The sequence below is a fragment of the Schistocerca piceifrons genome, chromosome 4 (genome assembly GCF_021461385.2).
Source record: "Schistocerca piceifrons isolate TAMUIC-IGC-003096 chromosome 4, iqSchPice1.1, whole genome shotgun sequence".
NCBI classification, from domain to species: Eukaryota; Metazoa; Arthropoda; class Insecta; order Orthoptera; family Acrididae; genus Schistocerca; species Schistocerca piceifrons.
The window spans coordinates 317017891-317036084 of NC_060141.1; the positions used below are offsets into that span (position 1 = coordinate 317017891).

Below are 18194 nucleotides of genomic sequence, written 5' to 3' on the forward strand. Positions count from 1 at the left end.
GACATATGCTTTGTATTTTACATGGTTATCATTCAAGAAATCGTCAATACTACAGAAGCATTCACTTACTGTAGTAGCATTTGCTTTTCAGATATTCTTCCAGGTCTGTGTCAGTACTTATTAGTCTTGGGTCACACTTCCCATTCCAGATCTTATTTATAAATTTCATGTCCATGTAATGTAGAGTTTTTTCATGCAGATTTAACCTGTGGCTAGAAAACACATAACTTACTCTATGTCTAGTCTCATACTGATGCAAGAAGCAGTGGTCCCAGAAAAAATATATACATGCTTGGAATGGACATTAAATTTATCTTTTGAAACGAAGTCTGCAGCCTCCCCCCCGTTTCTCTAGTGCCACCATGGCTCAGATGACCTTTTTCTGTATTCTAAAAGCTTTGAGTAAATCAGTTCCATTAGAACCACCACAAAATTATACTATACCTAATTACTGAAACAAAATATGCATAATGTTGAGTTTTTTTACAGCTCAATCAGTGATATTGTTCACATGCCCACTGTAATAGTAAACGGTTTGGAAAACACACTTGACCTCTTGCCAACTAATAATCCTGAGCTAGTAATGAGCATCAAAACAGATACAGGGATTAGTGAACATAGGATTGTCGTAGCTAGACTGACTACCCTAACTCTAAAATTCTACAAAAATAAATGAAAAATATACTCATTCAAAAAATCAGATTAAAATTCCTTGATGCCTTCCTGAGAGACAATTTCCACTCCTTCCAAATTTACAATGTACGTATAGACCAGATGGGGCTCGAATTAAAAAAGTAATATTGACAGCAATTGAGATATTTATACAAAGTAAATTAACAAGTGATATAATTAATCCCACTTGGTACATACAACAGGTCACAACACTGTTGCACAAACAATGAAAAAAGCATTCCAAATTTAAACGAATGTAAAATTCCCAAGATTGGCAATCTTTTACAAAAGCTCAAAATTTAGCACAAAATTTGGTGCGACATGCTTGTAATAGTTCCCACCATGAAACTTTGTCTTGAGACCTGGCAGAAAATCCACAGAGATTCTAGTTGTTTGTGAAGTATGTTAGCCCCAAGACACAATCAATGCCTTCTCTATGCAATAGAAATGGAAATACTAACAATGGAAGTGCTACTAAAGCAGAGTTATAAACACAGTGTTCCGAAATTCATTCACTAAAGACAACGAAACAAATATTCCAGAATTCGAATGAAAAACAGCTGCCAACATGAGTAAGTAAGAAGCAGATATCCTTGGAGTAGTGAAGTAACTTGAATCACTTAATAAAAGAAAGTCTTCTGGTTCACACTAAATATCAACTAGATTTCTTTCAGAGTATGCTGATGCAATAGCTCTGTACGTAATTGTATACAACCACTCACTTGATGAAAGATCTGTACCCAAAGACTGCATGCACAGATCACAACAATAGTCAAGAACGGTTACAGGAGTAATCCCCTAAATTTCAGGTGCATATCATTAATGTCGATATGCAGCACAATTTTGGAACACATACCGTGTTTGAACATTATGAATTACCTTGAAGAGGACAGTTTCTTGATGAAGTCAACACAGATTTAGAAAACAATGTTCTTGTGAAAACACAACACAACACAACACACAGTGTTGAATGCTGCCAACAAGGGATTTCCAACTGATTCCGTGTTTCTAGAATTCCACAAGGCTTTTGACACTATACCTCACAAGTGGCTTATAATCAAACTGCATGCTTATGGTCTATTGTCTCAGTTACGTGACTGGATTTGTTATTGCCTGTCAGGGGGGTCACACTTCATAGTAATTGATGCAAAGTCATCAAGTAAAACAGAAGTGATTTCTAGTGTTCCCCAAGGTAGTGTTATAGGCCCTCTGCTGTTCCTTATCTACATAAACGATTTAGGAGAAAATCTGAGCAGCCATCTTAGGTTGTTTGCACATCATGCTGTCATTTAACGTCTAGTAAAGTCATCAGAAGATCAAAACCAATTGCAAAATGATTTAGATATCTGTATGTTGCAAAAATTGGCACCACATCTTCTAAAGAGATTACTTACACTGCACTTGTCTATCCTCTTTTGGAGTAATGTTGCGCAATGTGGGATCCTTACCATATAGGATTAACAAAGTAAAACGAGAAAGTTCAAAGAAGAGCAGCATGTTTTGTATTCTTGAGAAATAGGGGAGAGGATGTCATGGACATGGTACAGGATTTGGGGTGGACATCATTAAAACAAAGGCATTCCTCACTGCAGCGGGAAAGATATAGGTGTTTGTTTTTTCCATGCACTGTTCACAAGTGGAATAACAGAGAATTATTGTGAAGGTGGATCGATGAACCCTCCACCAGGCACATAAGAGTGATTTGTAGTGTATCGATCTAGGTGCAGATGTAGATGTGGTTGTAGATATTATATAATACATTCATGACATAAATGAGATTGTTCAGCCTACTCAGTACGCTGTCCACATGATTACTCCACAATATATATTTATTTCCTTGCGCACCAAGGAATCTTACTCAGTTTCAATGTCCAGTTTTTTGACCATATAATGTATTTCATTTACACACTGTGCAGATTGTTGTGTGGTGAAATTAGAAATTTCTGTTTATGCAAAGTTTAATGTAAAATTATTATTTTTGATCCAAGTCTCTGCTTCCCCAAATGTCTCCTCAATATGACAGACTATTGCTGTTAAGTATTCTGTATACAGGATGGTATTGGACAGAACCTGGCATGGCATTTCATGTATATATTACAAAAGTAGTAGCGGTCCTAATATTGAACATTGCAGAACACCTAATTGTGTGTGATCCCAATTGCTGTGGCTTGTTGGATCTTGATAACCACTATTCGATACTGGTTTTGGAACTCAGGTTCATACAAACTCTTAATTATTATGTACTTTTTATTTTAATCATATTGGACCGAAGCTAATGAAGAAATTGGATATTGTTTTCCAATTTTTATCATGGATGAATATTTCCATTTCCTCCAAGATGTCCATTTTTCTAGCTCGTCACTGAAGTAAGCTTACTTTATGATCATTAGCTATTGCAACACTGTGTCCTGTTTCATTTATATGGTTCACTACAGCTGACTTGTTATGCTTATCAAGTCTGAAACTGTCACTATGTGCTTTAGCTGATCGCGAGATGTCATGCACCAGTTTCTTCCTTAAGTTGTAGGTGACACCAAAAGTGATCCTGGTATCTGTTTTCTTACACAAATTGACAATTTTGTCTGCATTTCAGCCTAAATGTGGTGTAGTTACAAGCATAGGTTTTTGTCATTGTCGTTTTTGGTGGTGGTGGTGGTGGTGGTGGTGGTGGTGGTCATGTCAATTTGTTTGTTTTTGCTTTTTGTTGTGTGTTGTAAAAGTGCATCTATTTCATGTTCATAATAAACACTGTTATGTGCAATGGATTTGATTGTGTTCATTTCTGTCTTTGTTCAGGCCACCACTTGTTTCTACCAAACAGTTCAGCTGCTTGTAATGTCATGTTTTAAGTGTCTTTTGCAAATTTATGAACATTAGTTAATGAGATCCAATAAGCCATAGCAATTTAGGCATCTTAACACACTAAAAGAAGGAAGTGATTTCGTAAGAACAAAGTGCGTGATTACAGCACTTACACTTATTTATGCGAACAGCAGACCAACAAACAAAATGAGTACTCCCGCCTATTAGGCTATCTATCCCTTTCTCCAAAAGATGACAACAGCACATGCCATGACTGTACAGTATAACTTTAATGTCTGTCTGTATTTTTGCTAACTGTTTTTATATTGTCACTGCAGTCAGAACATGAGGTTTACATCTTGAAACATGTTACTTCATTAAATAATTTAAGTAAGTCACCAATATTTTGATCAGTAGTGAACACTGAAAACCTTTTCATATTTTTGAAACACTCATGTTCGATTAACAGTTGACATGGCTTTAAATTGAATTGAGGTTTGGTAATGATACAAGTAGTGCTGGATGGTCTGATTCTCCTAAATCTAAAATAAATTTTTCTTTTACACTATAATTGTAACTACACCAGTTGAAGCAGTTGTTGTTGCTCTGGAACATTGGTCATAATATAGATTTAAGTCATTCATGGCTATCAGGTTCTTTAAATATGAATCACATTTGCTATCAGTTCTTACATCTATGTGGAAGTCAGCCATACAACTGCTTTCTTATTCAGTTTTTCTGTTTTTAATTTATGTAACAGTGTTAAATTTACCTAGGAATTACAGAGCTTATATGATACCCTGGGATACTGATGATATGCTGATGTTATACTTTTTTTAGCAACAATAGAACTCTTAACACACAATGCTTTTCAGGCAAATTCGTTTATGATGTTTACAGCTAGAGCGGTGATTTAAGATCTTTTTACTTACAATATGAAAATGAATTCTTCCTCAGAGGATGTTGTCAGCTGTGTGATTTACGGGGAAATGTCACACTACAAACAAAATTACAGTTCAACGCTACCAAGTGTAACTGTTATGACATACAATTCAAGATTCCGAGATGAGGTTGCACGTAAAGTCTGAAAGAGTGAGAAAAGGACAACTGAAATGTGCAAAGTCACAGTGTTGCAGCCAAAGTATAGAAAACAGGAATGACAGTGATATAATAACAACATTTAGATGATGATAATACTTTAAATTAGAATGTGACATACTACATCAGATGATAATTTTGATAACAAGAAAATCAACATTGTAATGTGAGGCTCGAATTTACATTTGATAGATAAGAAGGGATTATCATTCAGGGCTGTTGACATTAGTAGGTCATCAAGTGGAACAGTGTGATTTGATGTTGTTACAAACTAAAAACAAACATAACAATGAAAATCTCACTTTAAAAATACTACAAGAAGTCAGGGCTGCCATGAATGAGTCTAAATTAGAACACATTTACTTCCTCACTCAAGAAGACAGTGTGAGTAAATGGTGATAGAACAATTCAAAAACAAATGCTATGTTACATGGCAATGACTGCACCAATGCAGAACAATGAATAAAGGACATGGGTGCAACTGGTAAATGGTGAGTTCCTACAAAGCATAAGGAAATTCCACTGTGACCCATTCTTTCTCACAATGTGACAATTTTGTTATCATTAAGAAAGAAATGCTTAGGATGTACAGAAATGAATGTGTGTTATTACAGAACTAAGTTTACATCGCTTTTGGTATGGAGCAATTTCACTCAGTGTTTCCTTTGTGCATCTGTGTTTCTTAACACAAGAATGTACTTGACTGCCCCTCCTTTCCACATCCAAATTAAGCCTTTAGCAGGGCCTGTTCACAGAGTTAGATGGTTAAGATGGTCACCTAGTGACACAATGCAGTGCCGAATGTACCATGAATATATTCTTCAGAAATGATAACCGAATCTGAGTAAAATCAAGAGAGAATGAGGAGGATATGGCCTGTAGGTGAAAGATTTCACCAATGTTACATTACACCATAACAAATGCTCCCAATAGAAAACTGCTATGGACTGCAGATATGGTGTGCAGATGTCCTTGACTGTTTCAACCCTCGAGCTGCAGATGACATGCATGTGCACATTCAGCTCTTTTCATACAATTCCATGAAACAACATGCTGTTATTGTGCAGGATATAATTTCTGGGCTATTTGTATCTTGGAAGTCACTTATTTTCCCATTGAATCTTTTTCTGTTGCTCTGGAACAATGGGAGTCACATTTTACACATTCTCAAGCCTCACACACACAATTATAAATATATATTCCCACACCAGAAATTTTGTAACTATTTTGGTGAGCTTGTGTATGTAACCTTGCTTCAAGGTTTACTACATTCAGAAAAATTAACAGTAATTTATCCTGTATTTATTTTATAACACAGAATGAAATTTTCCTATTTCCCACATTATGTGCATTAAATGCCAATTCAAAATCAATTCTAAAATCAGTTTTTGGTTTTCTTTTACATTCCCTTTACACAATCCTTGTAACTGTTCTAACTAGTGAACAAAATTGGTCTGTGATTTTATACAGAAAAGTTGGAAAATCATCCGCAGTTGGAGGGTTTTCTTTATTTTTTTTATTTTTATTTTTTTTTTTAAATAAGCTTCTCAAATGGAGTTACTCATGGAAGAGATATATTGTAACGCATGTAGTACAGTTATGATTAATTCAAAATTCTGCCATTTTCCTTGTGGCACGTTGACAGAGCTCAGAAAAAAATTTTTTTGAAAGTAAAAGGCTGCAAAATGCAAGGTCAAGTTTACAAAATGTTGAGAACAGTACTTGAGAGGGGGGAGGGGGGGGGGGGGGGGAGATCCACTAGAATACATGATACCAATGTCTCACACACACAGAGTATTTTACCACTTTTTTGGAAAATGTGTATTATAATGTGCTTCTAGTCATGTATATGTAAGATTGAATTCCAACGCATCAAACCTATGCTTGTATTTCTTAAGCACCCTATATGAGAGGCAAGAAACTGGAGGCGCTAGATGCTACAATCAAAGCTTCTACTACTATCAAAGCTTCTACTACTATCAAAGCTTCTACAACATTTGTAAGAGGAGTTCTATGACAGACTTGTTTAGCTAACAAAAGGGAAAGTGACAAGCAACATCTTGCCAATCTGAAAAGATACAACTACTTTTCATGAAGAGCATTACATGAAAGGGAGGATTCTAAAAAATGGCTTCATTCAATAGAAAGAACTTAACATGTGGGTCTTCAGTTTTTCCCCCTATATTTTATGGCAAAATAATCCACAGATGTACTGCTGGCTGTTGAAGTCTTTACAGCACAATACTTTGGCAACAGATCCTGTCACCCCCTTTAGGTATGCTGATGAACTGACTGTACACTCAGAGACCACTTATAACCTCACACCACAGCCCTCCATCCCAGTGTTCCATCTATGTCAGTTCAGCTGTACACCTGACAACAACAACGGAATTGGACCATAAAAAATATTGTGCCCACTGCACAACAGCAGCTGGCAGTTCACTCGGAGATTATTTTGTCAAACGTAATATAGACAGCAACAACGAGGTGAAAAATCTGCTATTTTGGCCTGCACTGTAGCATAATTATTCCGTGTATTTCATGTACTTGCACATTTCAAGATTGCACACAAAATTCCACATATGGCGACATGGCAGCCTATTCATTTTTATGTCAGGATCTCTCTCTCTCTCTCTCTCTCTCTCTCTCTCTCTCTCTCTCTCTCTGACATTGTCAAATGAGGAAGAAAGTGAAGCCTAGAGGGAGCTGATCTGCATGTAAAAGAATGGAAGAAAGCATCTACGTTGTTCTCCCAGCCAACCTAAACTGAGAAAGAACATATCGCTGTTCAGTTATTACATGGTGGACAAAATAAAACTGGCCCATTAACTGTGCATTAATTAGCGATCTTAATATTATGCAATGGCTGTTCTATACAGGGTGTTACAAAAAGGTACGGCCAAACTTTCAGGAAACATTCCTCACACACAAAGAAATAAAATATGTTATGTGGACATGTGTCCAGAAACACTTACTTTCCATGTTAGAGCTCATTTTATTACTTCTCTTCAAATCACATTAATCATGGAATGGAAACACACAGCAACAGAACGTACCAGCATGACTTCAAACACTTTGTTACAGGAAATGCTCAAAATGTCCTCCGTTAGCGAGTACACATGCATCCACCCTCCGTCGCATGGAATCCCTGATGCGATGATGCAGCCCTGGAGAATAGCGTATTGTATCACAGCCGTCCACAATACGAGCATGAAGAGTCTCTACATTTGGTACCAGGGTTGCGTAGAAAAGAACTTTCAAATGTCCCCATAAATCAAAGTCAAGAGGGGTGAGGTCAGGAGAGCGTGGAGGCCATGGAATTGGTCCGCCTCTACCAATCCATTGGTCACCGAATCTGTTGTTGAGAAGCGTACGAACACTTCGACTGAAATGTGCAGGAGCTCCATCGTGCATGAACCACATGTTGTGTCGTACTTGTAAAGGCACATGATCTAGCAGCACAGGTAGAGTATCCCGTATGAAATCATGATAACGTGCTCCATTGAGTGTAGGTGGAAGAACATGGGGCCCAATCAAGACATCACTAACAATGCTTGCCCAAACGTTCACAGAAAATCTGTGTTGATGACGTGATTGCACAATTGCGTGCGGATTCTCGTCAGCCCACACATGTTGCTTGTGAAAATTTACAATTTGATCACGTTGGAATGAAGCCTCATCCGTAAAGAGAACATTTGCACTGAAATGAAGATTAACACATTGCTGGATGAACCATTCGCAGACATGTACCCATGGAGGCCAATCAGCTGCTGATAGTGCCTGCATACGCTGTACATGGTACGGAAACAACTGGTTCTCCCGTAGCACTCTCCATACAGTGATGTGGTCAACGTTACCTTGTACAGCAGCAAATTCTCTGATGCTGACATTAGGGTTATCGTCAACTGCACAAAGAACTGCCTCGTCCATTGCAGGTGTCCTCGTTGTTCTAGGTCTTCCCCAGTCGCGAGTTATAGGCTGGAATGTTCCGTGCTCCCTAAGACACCGATCAATTGCTTCGAACATCTTCCTGTCAGGACACCTTCATTCTGGAAATCTGTCTCGATACAAACATACCGCGCCACGGCTATTGCCCCGTGCTAATCCATACATCAAATGGGCAACTGCAACTGGGACGGAAGTCAACTGCAGCTCATGGTGATGCTGTCACAGCACAAAAATTTAACTCAACAGATTGTACCAGAAATGCCCACAGACAACTGAATGTGAGCGAGTGTTGCCAGAAAAATCATCACACTTTTTAGTGGCTAGGCACAAGTATACTGTTTCCAATGATACCTCAAAACAATACCCTGTTATGTCCAATACCAATGCAGGCTCCAATACTGCAGTCACCCCTGTAATCTCTAACAAATCTGTATACATTACTATGGGACACAATGTAGGACTCCTATAAAAAACAAGCCTTTCACTGTTCAGTATACAGGATGTCCAAGAAATGTTGCAACAAACTACAACAGATTGTAGAAGATGTCTTGAGAAACAAATCGAGGCTAGCAGCCCATGTACAGAAATGTTATCGAATGGCACTACAAAGTGTCAAAATTACTGGCACTGGTGTTTGCCAGTAGGCCACTCTTTCAGCAGCGACTGTGACTTTACACGCTGATGGACTATAGGTGGAACATCTCTGTCTGTTGTCTATTATTCAGTGATTGCAAGTGATTGCCACAATCACCATTGGAGAATATGTTCCTAGCTGATGTGTAGAAAGGCCTTGTCTACTATGAATGTGATGCTCTGTTGCCTCAGAGGATGATGATTTCGAGTACAGGTTTTCCATCCACAGTTTATCTTTCTTCTGGAACCCTCTGAAACCCCAGCGTTTTTTGGTAAATACGAGAAGAATAAAATGCAGATGGAAATGTGTGTCTGAAACTGTCATCCAATGAAGCAAGAGAGCTTCAGATTCATAAGAGACAAGGCCAGTCTACACAGCAGCTAGCTCCATCTTCTCCACTGGCGATTATTACACTCAGTTATTATCACTGAATAACAAGCAACATTGTGAGACATGTTGCCTACAGTCCAGCACTACAAAAACAGTCACGTTTGCTGCCAAATGGATAGCCTAGTGACAGAAGCCAACACTTAACTGTCTCTCTGTAGTGTCATGGGATAACATTTCTGGAAATTAGTTCCTATCCTCAATCTGTTCCTTAAGACACCATCTACAAGCCTTCTAAATATGTCATGACATTTCTGGGACATGCCTTGTAGATGGTCATGTTCATAAACCTATTGCACTTTGAGGCCTTTGTGGAAAATGGAAGCTGATACACTATCATGTCACCATCTAAGTCCACAGCAAAATGCATCAAATTGCTGATGCAGACAGGCCTACAACCACTGCTATGGTTCAGTGTTGAGTGAACGAAGTTACACAATCAAATGTGTGCTAGAAGACAAGATAGCAGTCAACTTGTGCTTTTATCACCTCGACTGCTACAACATCTGTTTGTTGCTGGGGGGTGACCCCCTTCTGCCCACTGGTTCCAAACAAAAATTACTGTTATAGCATCTTTCCCTGCATGAGCTAAATGCTATGGTTTGATAAATTCAATTTCGTATCATTCTACGTTGTTCAAACTCACATCCTAACATTCTGTCCTTTGGTTTTGCAAGGCACAATGTCACCAACTTTATGGTTCCTCTTTAACAAATGTTTGTTGACTGAGTATCTCTGCAGTCTTACTGACTTACTGCTGATACACAGTTTACAAATCCTCTGAATATGGATTCATTCTTTCTGAGTCCTACAATGTATGAAGGGGGTGGCCAAGAGAACCGAAATTATTTTTTAAAAGCTATATTTTTTCAAATTGTTTGTAAAACAACCTTATACCCTTCAATATACCCTCCATTACAACTAATAATATGTCTGAAACATATTTTGTAGTCATCTTTATAAATGGCCAACAGGCCCTCTATCATTTTTTTCCTTGACTTCTTAAATGTTGTCAAATCGGTATCCTTTCACGCTCCTTTTCATGCGTGGAAATAAGAAAAAGTCACACGGAGCCAGGTCAGTCGAGTAAGGTGTGTGGAGCAGCAGAACTATGCCATTGACTTGACTGTTGCTTTGTTTCTGGGTCGTAACCAGAGCGTCATTACTCATCGTCAGTAATGACCTTTCACAGAAACTCTGGATTAGTTTAAACCTGTTGTTTCAAAGCAAGACATGTTTCAACTGAACATTCCTTTTCATTGTTAGCCAGGAGCTGAGGAACTAACTTGGCAGCAACCATTTTCCTTACCAAATCTTCTGTTAAAATTTGCTAAGCCGAGTTCCAAGATAATCCACTAATCTCGGACAATTAATTAACTGCTTGTTGACAGTCTGTGAGCACAATCTCTCTAATTTTTCCAATATTTTCGTCAAATGGGGTACCCACTTGTACACTTTAGTTTTTGCCTTAGCGTCATCTTGGCAAGCTGTTTTCAACATTAAAACAGTTACAGCAACCTTTGCACCTAGCAGACAATAAAATTTCACAGCTGCATGTTGTTTATTTAAACCTGCCATCATAAAAAATGAAACAAGAACAAAACAGCACTAGTAAAAAAAATCACTCTCCATGAACAGAAGACGCCAGATTGACAACACAGGCACCACTGAACTGGCTATGGGTTGTGCTATACTCGCCTAGCGGCGGAAATGCAAACTACACAAGCTCCACGCATGGCGTTGTTATTCCCCTTTTTTTTGGGTACCCGCCTCGTATGCTATAATTTGTGAGAATTACAATGCAGGTCTAAGCTACATTACACTTAACTGACAGTGCATAACTAAATGCTACAAGGTAACCTATCAGAAATACCAAATATCTTACTGAAACATACCAGTTTTTATTAAACACTACAAGATTACACTTCTGGGCTCATTCTACATTTACACTCTTGACACTAAAAGCCAAGATATGTTGTATGACAGAAAGAACTTGTATAAATGATTAATGGAAAATCTCATATAAAGATGTGAAACAAATACTAACAAAGAGATAGAGGGGCTGGCCAGTACTTACCTCAGCTCAGTACAGCCGACAGATAACACAAAACAGAATAGAAAATTTACATTCCTAGCTTTTGGAACTTTGTTCCTTCATCAGGGAGGACAGAGGTGAAAAAAGGGAAGAAGGGAAAGTGGATTTAGTTACAACCCAGGTTATGAAGCAACAGGGAAAGGTAAACAGGGAGGGTAGCAAGGATGGAGGCATGGTTGTCAGAGGGAAGCCAAAGATATTCTACTGTAGGTACTGTGCCAGCTTCAAACCAAAGAGGATGCATACAGAAGTAAAGAGGTATATATAGTATAAAGATAAACACAACTATGTAGGATGACAATATGCGTGAATGGCTAAAGAGGAGAGGGAAAAAGAAGAAGACTGAAGAGTAAATGGGAGTGAGGTTGGTTAACTTTCCTACAGCCTAGGTATTCGTGGCAAACGTATCTGCTCCAGTGACGTATCCCTCAACAATTACATCAATAACCTGACCAGTGCTTTCCTCTCCCGCAACTGTCCTGCACAGACCTTGTCCACAAACAGATCTCCCAAACAATACATTCCTCCCCGTCCAACAACAATGTTCCTACCCCCAGACCACACAGAAGCATCCCCCTTGTCACTCAATATTATCCTGGCCTCGGATACATCAACAAATTACTCTGCCAGGGATATGACTTTCTCAAGTCAAGCCCTGAAATGAGATCATCCCTTGACAATATTCTCCCCACACCACCCAGAGTTGCCTTTCATCGCCCCCCCCCCCCCCCCCCCCAACCTTCGTAACATCCTTGTCAAACCGTACAATGTTCCCAGACCACCTTCTCTACCCAACGGTTCCTACCCCTGTAACCGACCCCGCTGCAAAACCTGCCCCATGCATCCCCCCAGAACCACCTACTCCAGCCCCACTACTGGTAAAACATACACAATTCAAGGCAGGGCCACATGTGAAACAACATGTCATTTATCAGCTGACATGCCTGCACTGCACAGCCTTTTACATCGGCATGACAACAACTAAACTGGCTGAGCGCATGAATGGGCACAGACGAACTGTCCGCCTAGGAAATGTCCAATACCCAGTAGCAGAGCATGCCGTCCAGCATAATTCTAGGGACCGAGGAACCTGCTACAACGTACGTGCCATTTGGCTTCTCCCACCCAACACCAGTTCCTCGGAACTGCAGAGATGGGAACTTGCACTCCAACACATCCTTTCATCCCGCCATTCCCCTGGACTGAACCTACGTTAACCAACCTCACTCCCATTTACTCTTCAGTCTTCTTCTTTTTCCCTCTCCTCTTTAGCCATTCACGCATATTTTCATCCTACATAGTTGTGTTTATCTTTATACTATATACCTCTTTACTTCTGTATGCATCCTCTTTGGTTTGAAGCTGGCACAGTACTTAACAGTAGAATATCTTTGGCTTCCTTCTGACAACCATGCCTCCATCCTTGCTACCCTCCCTGTTTACCTTTCCCTGTTGCTTCATAATCTGGGTTGTGAGTAACTAAATCCACTTTCCCTTCTTCCCTTTTTTTCCCCTCTCTCCTCCCTGATGAAGGAACAAAGTTCCAAAAGCTAGGAATGTAAATTATCTGTTCTGTTTTGTGTATCTATCGGCTGTACTGAGCTGAGGTAAGTACTGGCCAGCCCCTCTATCTCTTTGTTAGTATCTGTTTCAGAACTTGTATAAAGTAACAGTGTCATTTGTTATCATTCTTATTCAATCACATGAAGAACAACTGCCTTCGAATACGCTTCTGCACAAGACAAAAATTTTGAAATCCCGTTTACATAATAACGAAATCCACACCTCAGCCTTCACTGCACGTAATTACCCCTCCAGCCTAGTTAAAAAGCAGATTTCCTGGGCCACCACATCCAATTCTAGTACTGCTGATCCCTCCACGAAACAGCTTCAGAGCACACCATTGGTGACTCAGTATTATCCTGGTCTGGATTGTGTTTATCACTACTTCAACATGACCATGACTTCCTAAAATAATGCTCTGAAATGAGATCCATTCCGTCTGAAATTTTGCCCACCATACCTAGAATAACTTTTCGTCACCCTCCCAATCTCTGCAATATTCTTGTCAGACCCTATGCTCCTACTGCACCCATCTCCCTACCCTATGGCTCCTATCCCTGTGAACGCCCCCACTGCCCTATGCGCCCTCCTACCACCACCTATAACAGCCATGTAACTGGCAAAAAATGTCCTATCAGAGGGAGAGCCACCTGCAAAATGACAGGTCATATACCAGCTATTATGTAAACACTGTTCAGCCTTCTGCTTCAGCATGACTACCACCAAATTATCAATTAGGATGAATGGGCATAGGCAGAGAGTGTACACTGGCAACTCGCAATATCCTGTTGCAGAGCATGCTCTACAACATGACATTCATGACCTTGGCACCTGTTTCACCATTCTTCCCCAGACACCAGTTTCTCAAAGTCCAAATGTGGGAACTAGCACTACAACATGTTCTTAGTTCTCGCCCTGGCCTTAATTTACATAAATTTCTTCCGTCTCAGCATTCCTTCACTGTAACTACTCTTTGCTTCACTCCGTTTTAGTTTTCTACATCTTTCATTGTCTTTCCCGTCTATTTTTCACTGCCCCTCCCACCACTGTTATGTACAATGCACTTAGCTTTTCACTCTTATTAACTCTTGCATCATGTTAAAGCAGTAATCTCTGTCTGCATATTATCCTATCTTCTGCCTCTAAGCTCTCAGGTTTCCAAATCTTGTCCAATGCAGTCCCCAACAATCAGTCTTTCCTTCTCATATTGTATGGTAAGTATCCCCTGATCCGCGGTTCTGGGTGACTTTCCCGAAATCTACCCCTTTTCCTAGACCTCTCCAATCCTTTTCCTTTACCCTTCTTCCTTCCCCTTCAACCCTTCTGCCTGAAGGAGGAGCCAGTGGCTCCGAAAGCTTGCCAATTACAACAGTCTTTTACATGTGTGTTCTGTCGCCGCTTGGTGATTTTTTTATCTATCCAATTAATTTTGCCTTTACAAATGTCTGCTTGTGTCTGTGTATGTGCAGATGGATCTCTCTCTCTCTCTCTCTCTCTCTCTCTCTCTCTCTCTCTCTCTCTCTGTGTGTGTGTGTGTGTGTGTGTGTGTGTGTGTGCGCGCGCGAGCGCGCGCGAGTGTATACCTGTCCTTTTTTCTCCCTAAGGTAAGTCTTTCCACTCCCGGGATTGGAATGACTCCTTACCCTCTCCCTTAAAACCCACATCCTTTCGTCTTTCCCTCTCCTTCCCTCTTTCCTGATGAAGCAACTGTTGGTTGCGAAAGCTTGAATTTTGTGTGTATGTTTGGGTTTGTTTGTGTGTCTATCAACTTGCCAGTGCTTTCGTTTGGTAAGTCACATCATCTTTGTTTTTAGATACAATTAAATAATTTTGTCAATAATTCATTGTTTTCATTGCTATAGTTAATATAAAAAGTTACAGATGTGAAATTACTTTAATTTTACAATGATCTGTCCTATCAGGAACAGTCTTCGTCTTTCAAAATATCTCCTGCATTGCATTGTGAGGGTCGTGATACTCTTCTCTCACTAAACAAAACTGTGTCTACAGATAAATCAGTGTGGCACCATGAAACACTATTCCTAGCAGGGAAAATAACTGTAGAAGTTAATTCTGTAATCCTCTCCATTCATTTTATAGCTCAAAATATCTCACAGAGCATTGGCATCTCATTGTGTTGGCCACTATGTTATAAAATCCCCCCCGCTCCCCTCCCCACACCCTTTCATTTATTTTTTAAAGAATCAAACCTGTATTGGTGATTGGTAACTGTAACAGATTTAATGAGGTCTGAACAATGGAATAAATTAAATTGTCTCACTTCTTCGATGTACTGATACTGCTGGAATAATATCACTTAAATCAGACTAAGAACAGCCGACCAATTGCAAAGGATAAAGTAATCTTTACCTAGGTTTCAATAGATATAAATCTATCTTCTTCAGAAGACGGCTGTATTATAACATGAAGTGATATGTCCTTATCGTTTAGGCAAACATCTGCATAGTTACATTAATCATATAAAATATAGCCCTGACAACAGGGTTTGTCAAACAAATAAAATAGGTACAAAGAAGTTGCAGAGCGCCTAGGTAAAGATTACTTTATCCTTTGCAATTGGTCGGCTGTTCTTAGTCTGATTTACGTGGAACCATTGCTGTAGCGCAGCTATGTTTAAAGTACTGAATATCACTTAAATTCTATTCAATTGAAGCAATGTCAGCTGAAGGATTTTCTCACCAATTTATTGCTTACAATGGGGACATGATACCTAAATGAATGTTTTGTCGACACTGGTGCTAAAAAAAAAAAGGTAACGGGTGACCAGAAACAGTGAGCAATAAAACACAACAAAGCTACATGTGCTGTCTGCAAAACCTATCGCTGCAGAAGAAATCAATGACTTACGTTCAGTGGGCTGTTCCAGGATATCTGATGAGAGCAACGTCAAAACATGTAATATTGGAGTAGTAAAGTCAGCTTGCTTGCAATCAATGATTTTTTCCTCAGCGATCTATTCAGCATTTTGCATACTCCACATATTTTTCAACATGCTCACATACCTCCACCATGACTTCATGTCACAGCTATGTTACCACAAGATTAACAATGAATTCTAGAAGTAAGTTGATATTTTGCAGACAGACAACAACACAGAACACTGGTAATTGTGAGGCAGAGAGGAGAAAGGGGAAGGACTGTTTCCACACACCCCTCACAGGTATCTTCTCAGCTGCCTACTATATGTTCAGCACACAGATACCAGTATTCTAAATAATAATGTAATGCAAACTGTAAGTGACCCAGAAGCAAAGGAATATTCCACAAAGGACTGAAATGTTTGTTAATGTGTCACATTGTGTTATTTCATAGTTGGTTTTAAAAAAAGTGACAAACAGAGTTAAATTGTAGTGCATTCATATTACCTTTTTATTCCGGAATGTTTGTGCTGGAGGAGGCAGCCTGACCATATCTATGGAAGATGTGGAAGCCACTACAAACAGTGAGTCTTCATGTGAGGAATCATTTATGATAAACGGTGTGGCACCAAATAAATCACAGCCAATACCATCAAAAGTTGAAGTACAAGCAGTATTAGGAAGCAGTGAAGGGTGGTTGCCTGGAGAGGTTTTTTCTGGTGATGATGAATTACTGCTAGTGCAGGAGGACACTGGGGTTATAGCTTGTGGTACTATTTGGACAGGTGGGCGATTCTTTGGTAAGGGAACAGGAACTGAAAGCAAATCTGTGCCACTTCCTGGTGAGTGCTTGAAACTTTCAAGGCTTCGTACAGGCTTCAACTGCAATAGCAAAGCAAACAGACAAATCACACAAGCTCACCAAAGGAAGCACATACAACATACAAACGAATAAAGCAAAAAAAAAAAAAATAAATCTAACCTAAGAATTCCAATTAAACTAAAATCATTCACCTCACCAGAAGTATGAAACAAGTCACCACAAACACATTAGCTATGTCTCTGTACATAAATTTATCAAGTGAAATATGCAACAATAGTGCAGGAGTTTCATATACAAGTTACTAATTATTTTCCAGACTTTCTTAGCTCTTCCTTTTACAAATTATGTTATTACATAGACCGAAGACCCTTGTTAGCTAAATGTCAAGTTTATAGCAAATACACACCATTTAGAGATATCTTATTCTTTGTTAACTAAGCAGTGTATCATAACATACAAACAGTACAATTTTAACATAATTACTGTGAAGTTAGTTGTCTTAAAGTAGGACATTTAATGTCAATACAATACGCTTCTATCACCTTCAACTCTTTGCTAATCTACACCCTGACTTGATCCATATCTATGAAGAGGAAATCTGTAATTTGCAGAGGCTAGAGGAAGAGGTGGAAGGAGGAGGAGGGGGGATGTTGGAGACCTGCACATATGTTATGATGGAACAATTCGGCTCTTTATTTTAAAAAGTTAGTATACAAAATAAGGGGTTCTGCACGGTAACATCGTGGTTTTTTTGTTGTTGTGGCATTTAGCTAAGCTTTTACATTCAGAAGGAAATTGGTATTTGTTAAATTTTGTATATTAGCAACATAAAATAAACAAACAATAAAAGAAAATATTCATTTAGAACAATAAAACAATTTCTATTGATTTTTCCTTAATACTAAATATTTTCTCCTATACTAATTCCATTTTTACATCGAAGAGGCGGGACAGGTGGGGGAGGAGAGGGGAGGGATGAGAACCACTGAACACCGAAGGTTAATGTAATATACAGTTTTTTCACAAATCCATTGTGGAAACTGCATGAATTATTTTCATTCTGCTTTGAAAATTATTGGCTGTTCTACTGCTCATTTCATTCACATAAGTCAAGTTACTTATTGCTTTTGTACACATTAAGATCTTTTCTGACTAAATACTTAATGCATATGAAATTATTTTTTTGTTTCTATGTTCACTGATTCCACTGGAAGGAATGGTGCTGTGGTCTTACACCTCTTATAAGGTATTTTCTGCATATAATTATATATTTCAGTACAAGCATTTAGAATG

At 39.0% G+C, this 18194-nt stretch overlaps 1 protein-coding gene across 3 annotated transcripts in view; it reads right to left on the reverse strand.

Annotated features, from left to right (window-relative positions):
• LOC124794914 (DENN domain-containing protein 1A-like) overlaps positions 1-18194 on the reverse strand; it is a 313331-nt gene that overhangs the window by 18443 nt on the left and 276694 nt on the right. Inside the window, exons 13-14 of one of the 3 annotated variants that reach the window (XR_007016626.1) lie at positions 16586-16960; positions 4407-4558 (exon numbers count right to left, since the gene is read on the reverse strand). The exons of 1 other annotated variant lie outside the window; for it this stretch is intronic. Coding sequence is in view for 1 of the 2 variants with exons in the window: in XM_047258615.1 (XP_047114571.1) it covers positions 16586-16960 (375 nt within the window). In the remaining variant the exon portion in view is untranslated. The remainder of the gene's footprint in view (positions 1-4406; positions 4559-16585; positions 16961-18194) is intronic. One more of the 3 variants, XM_047258615.1, reaches the window with a different exon arrangement.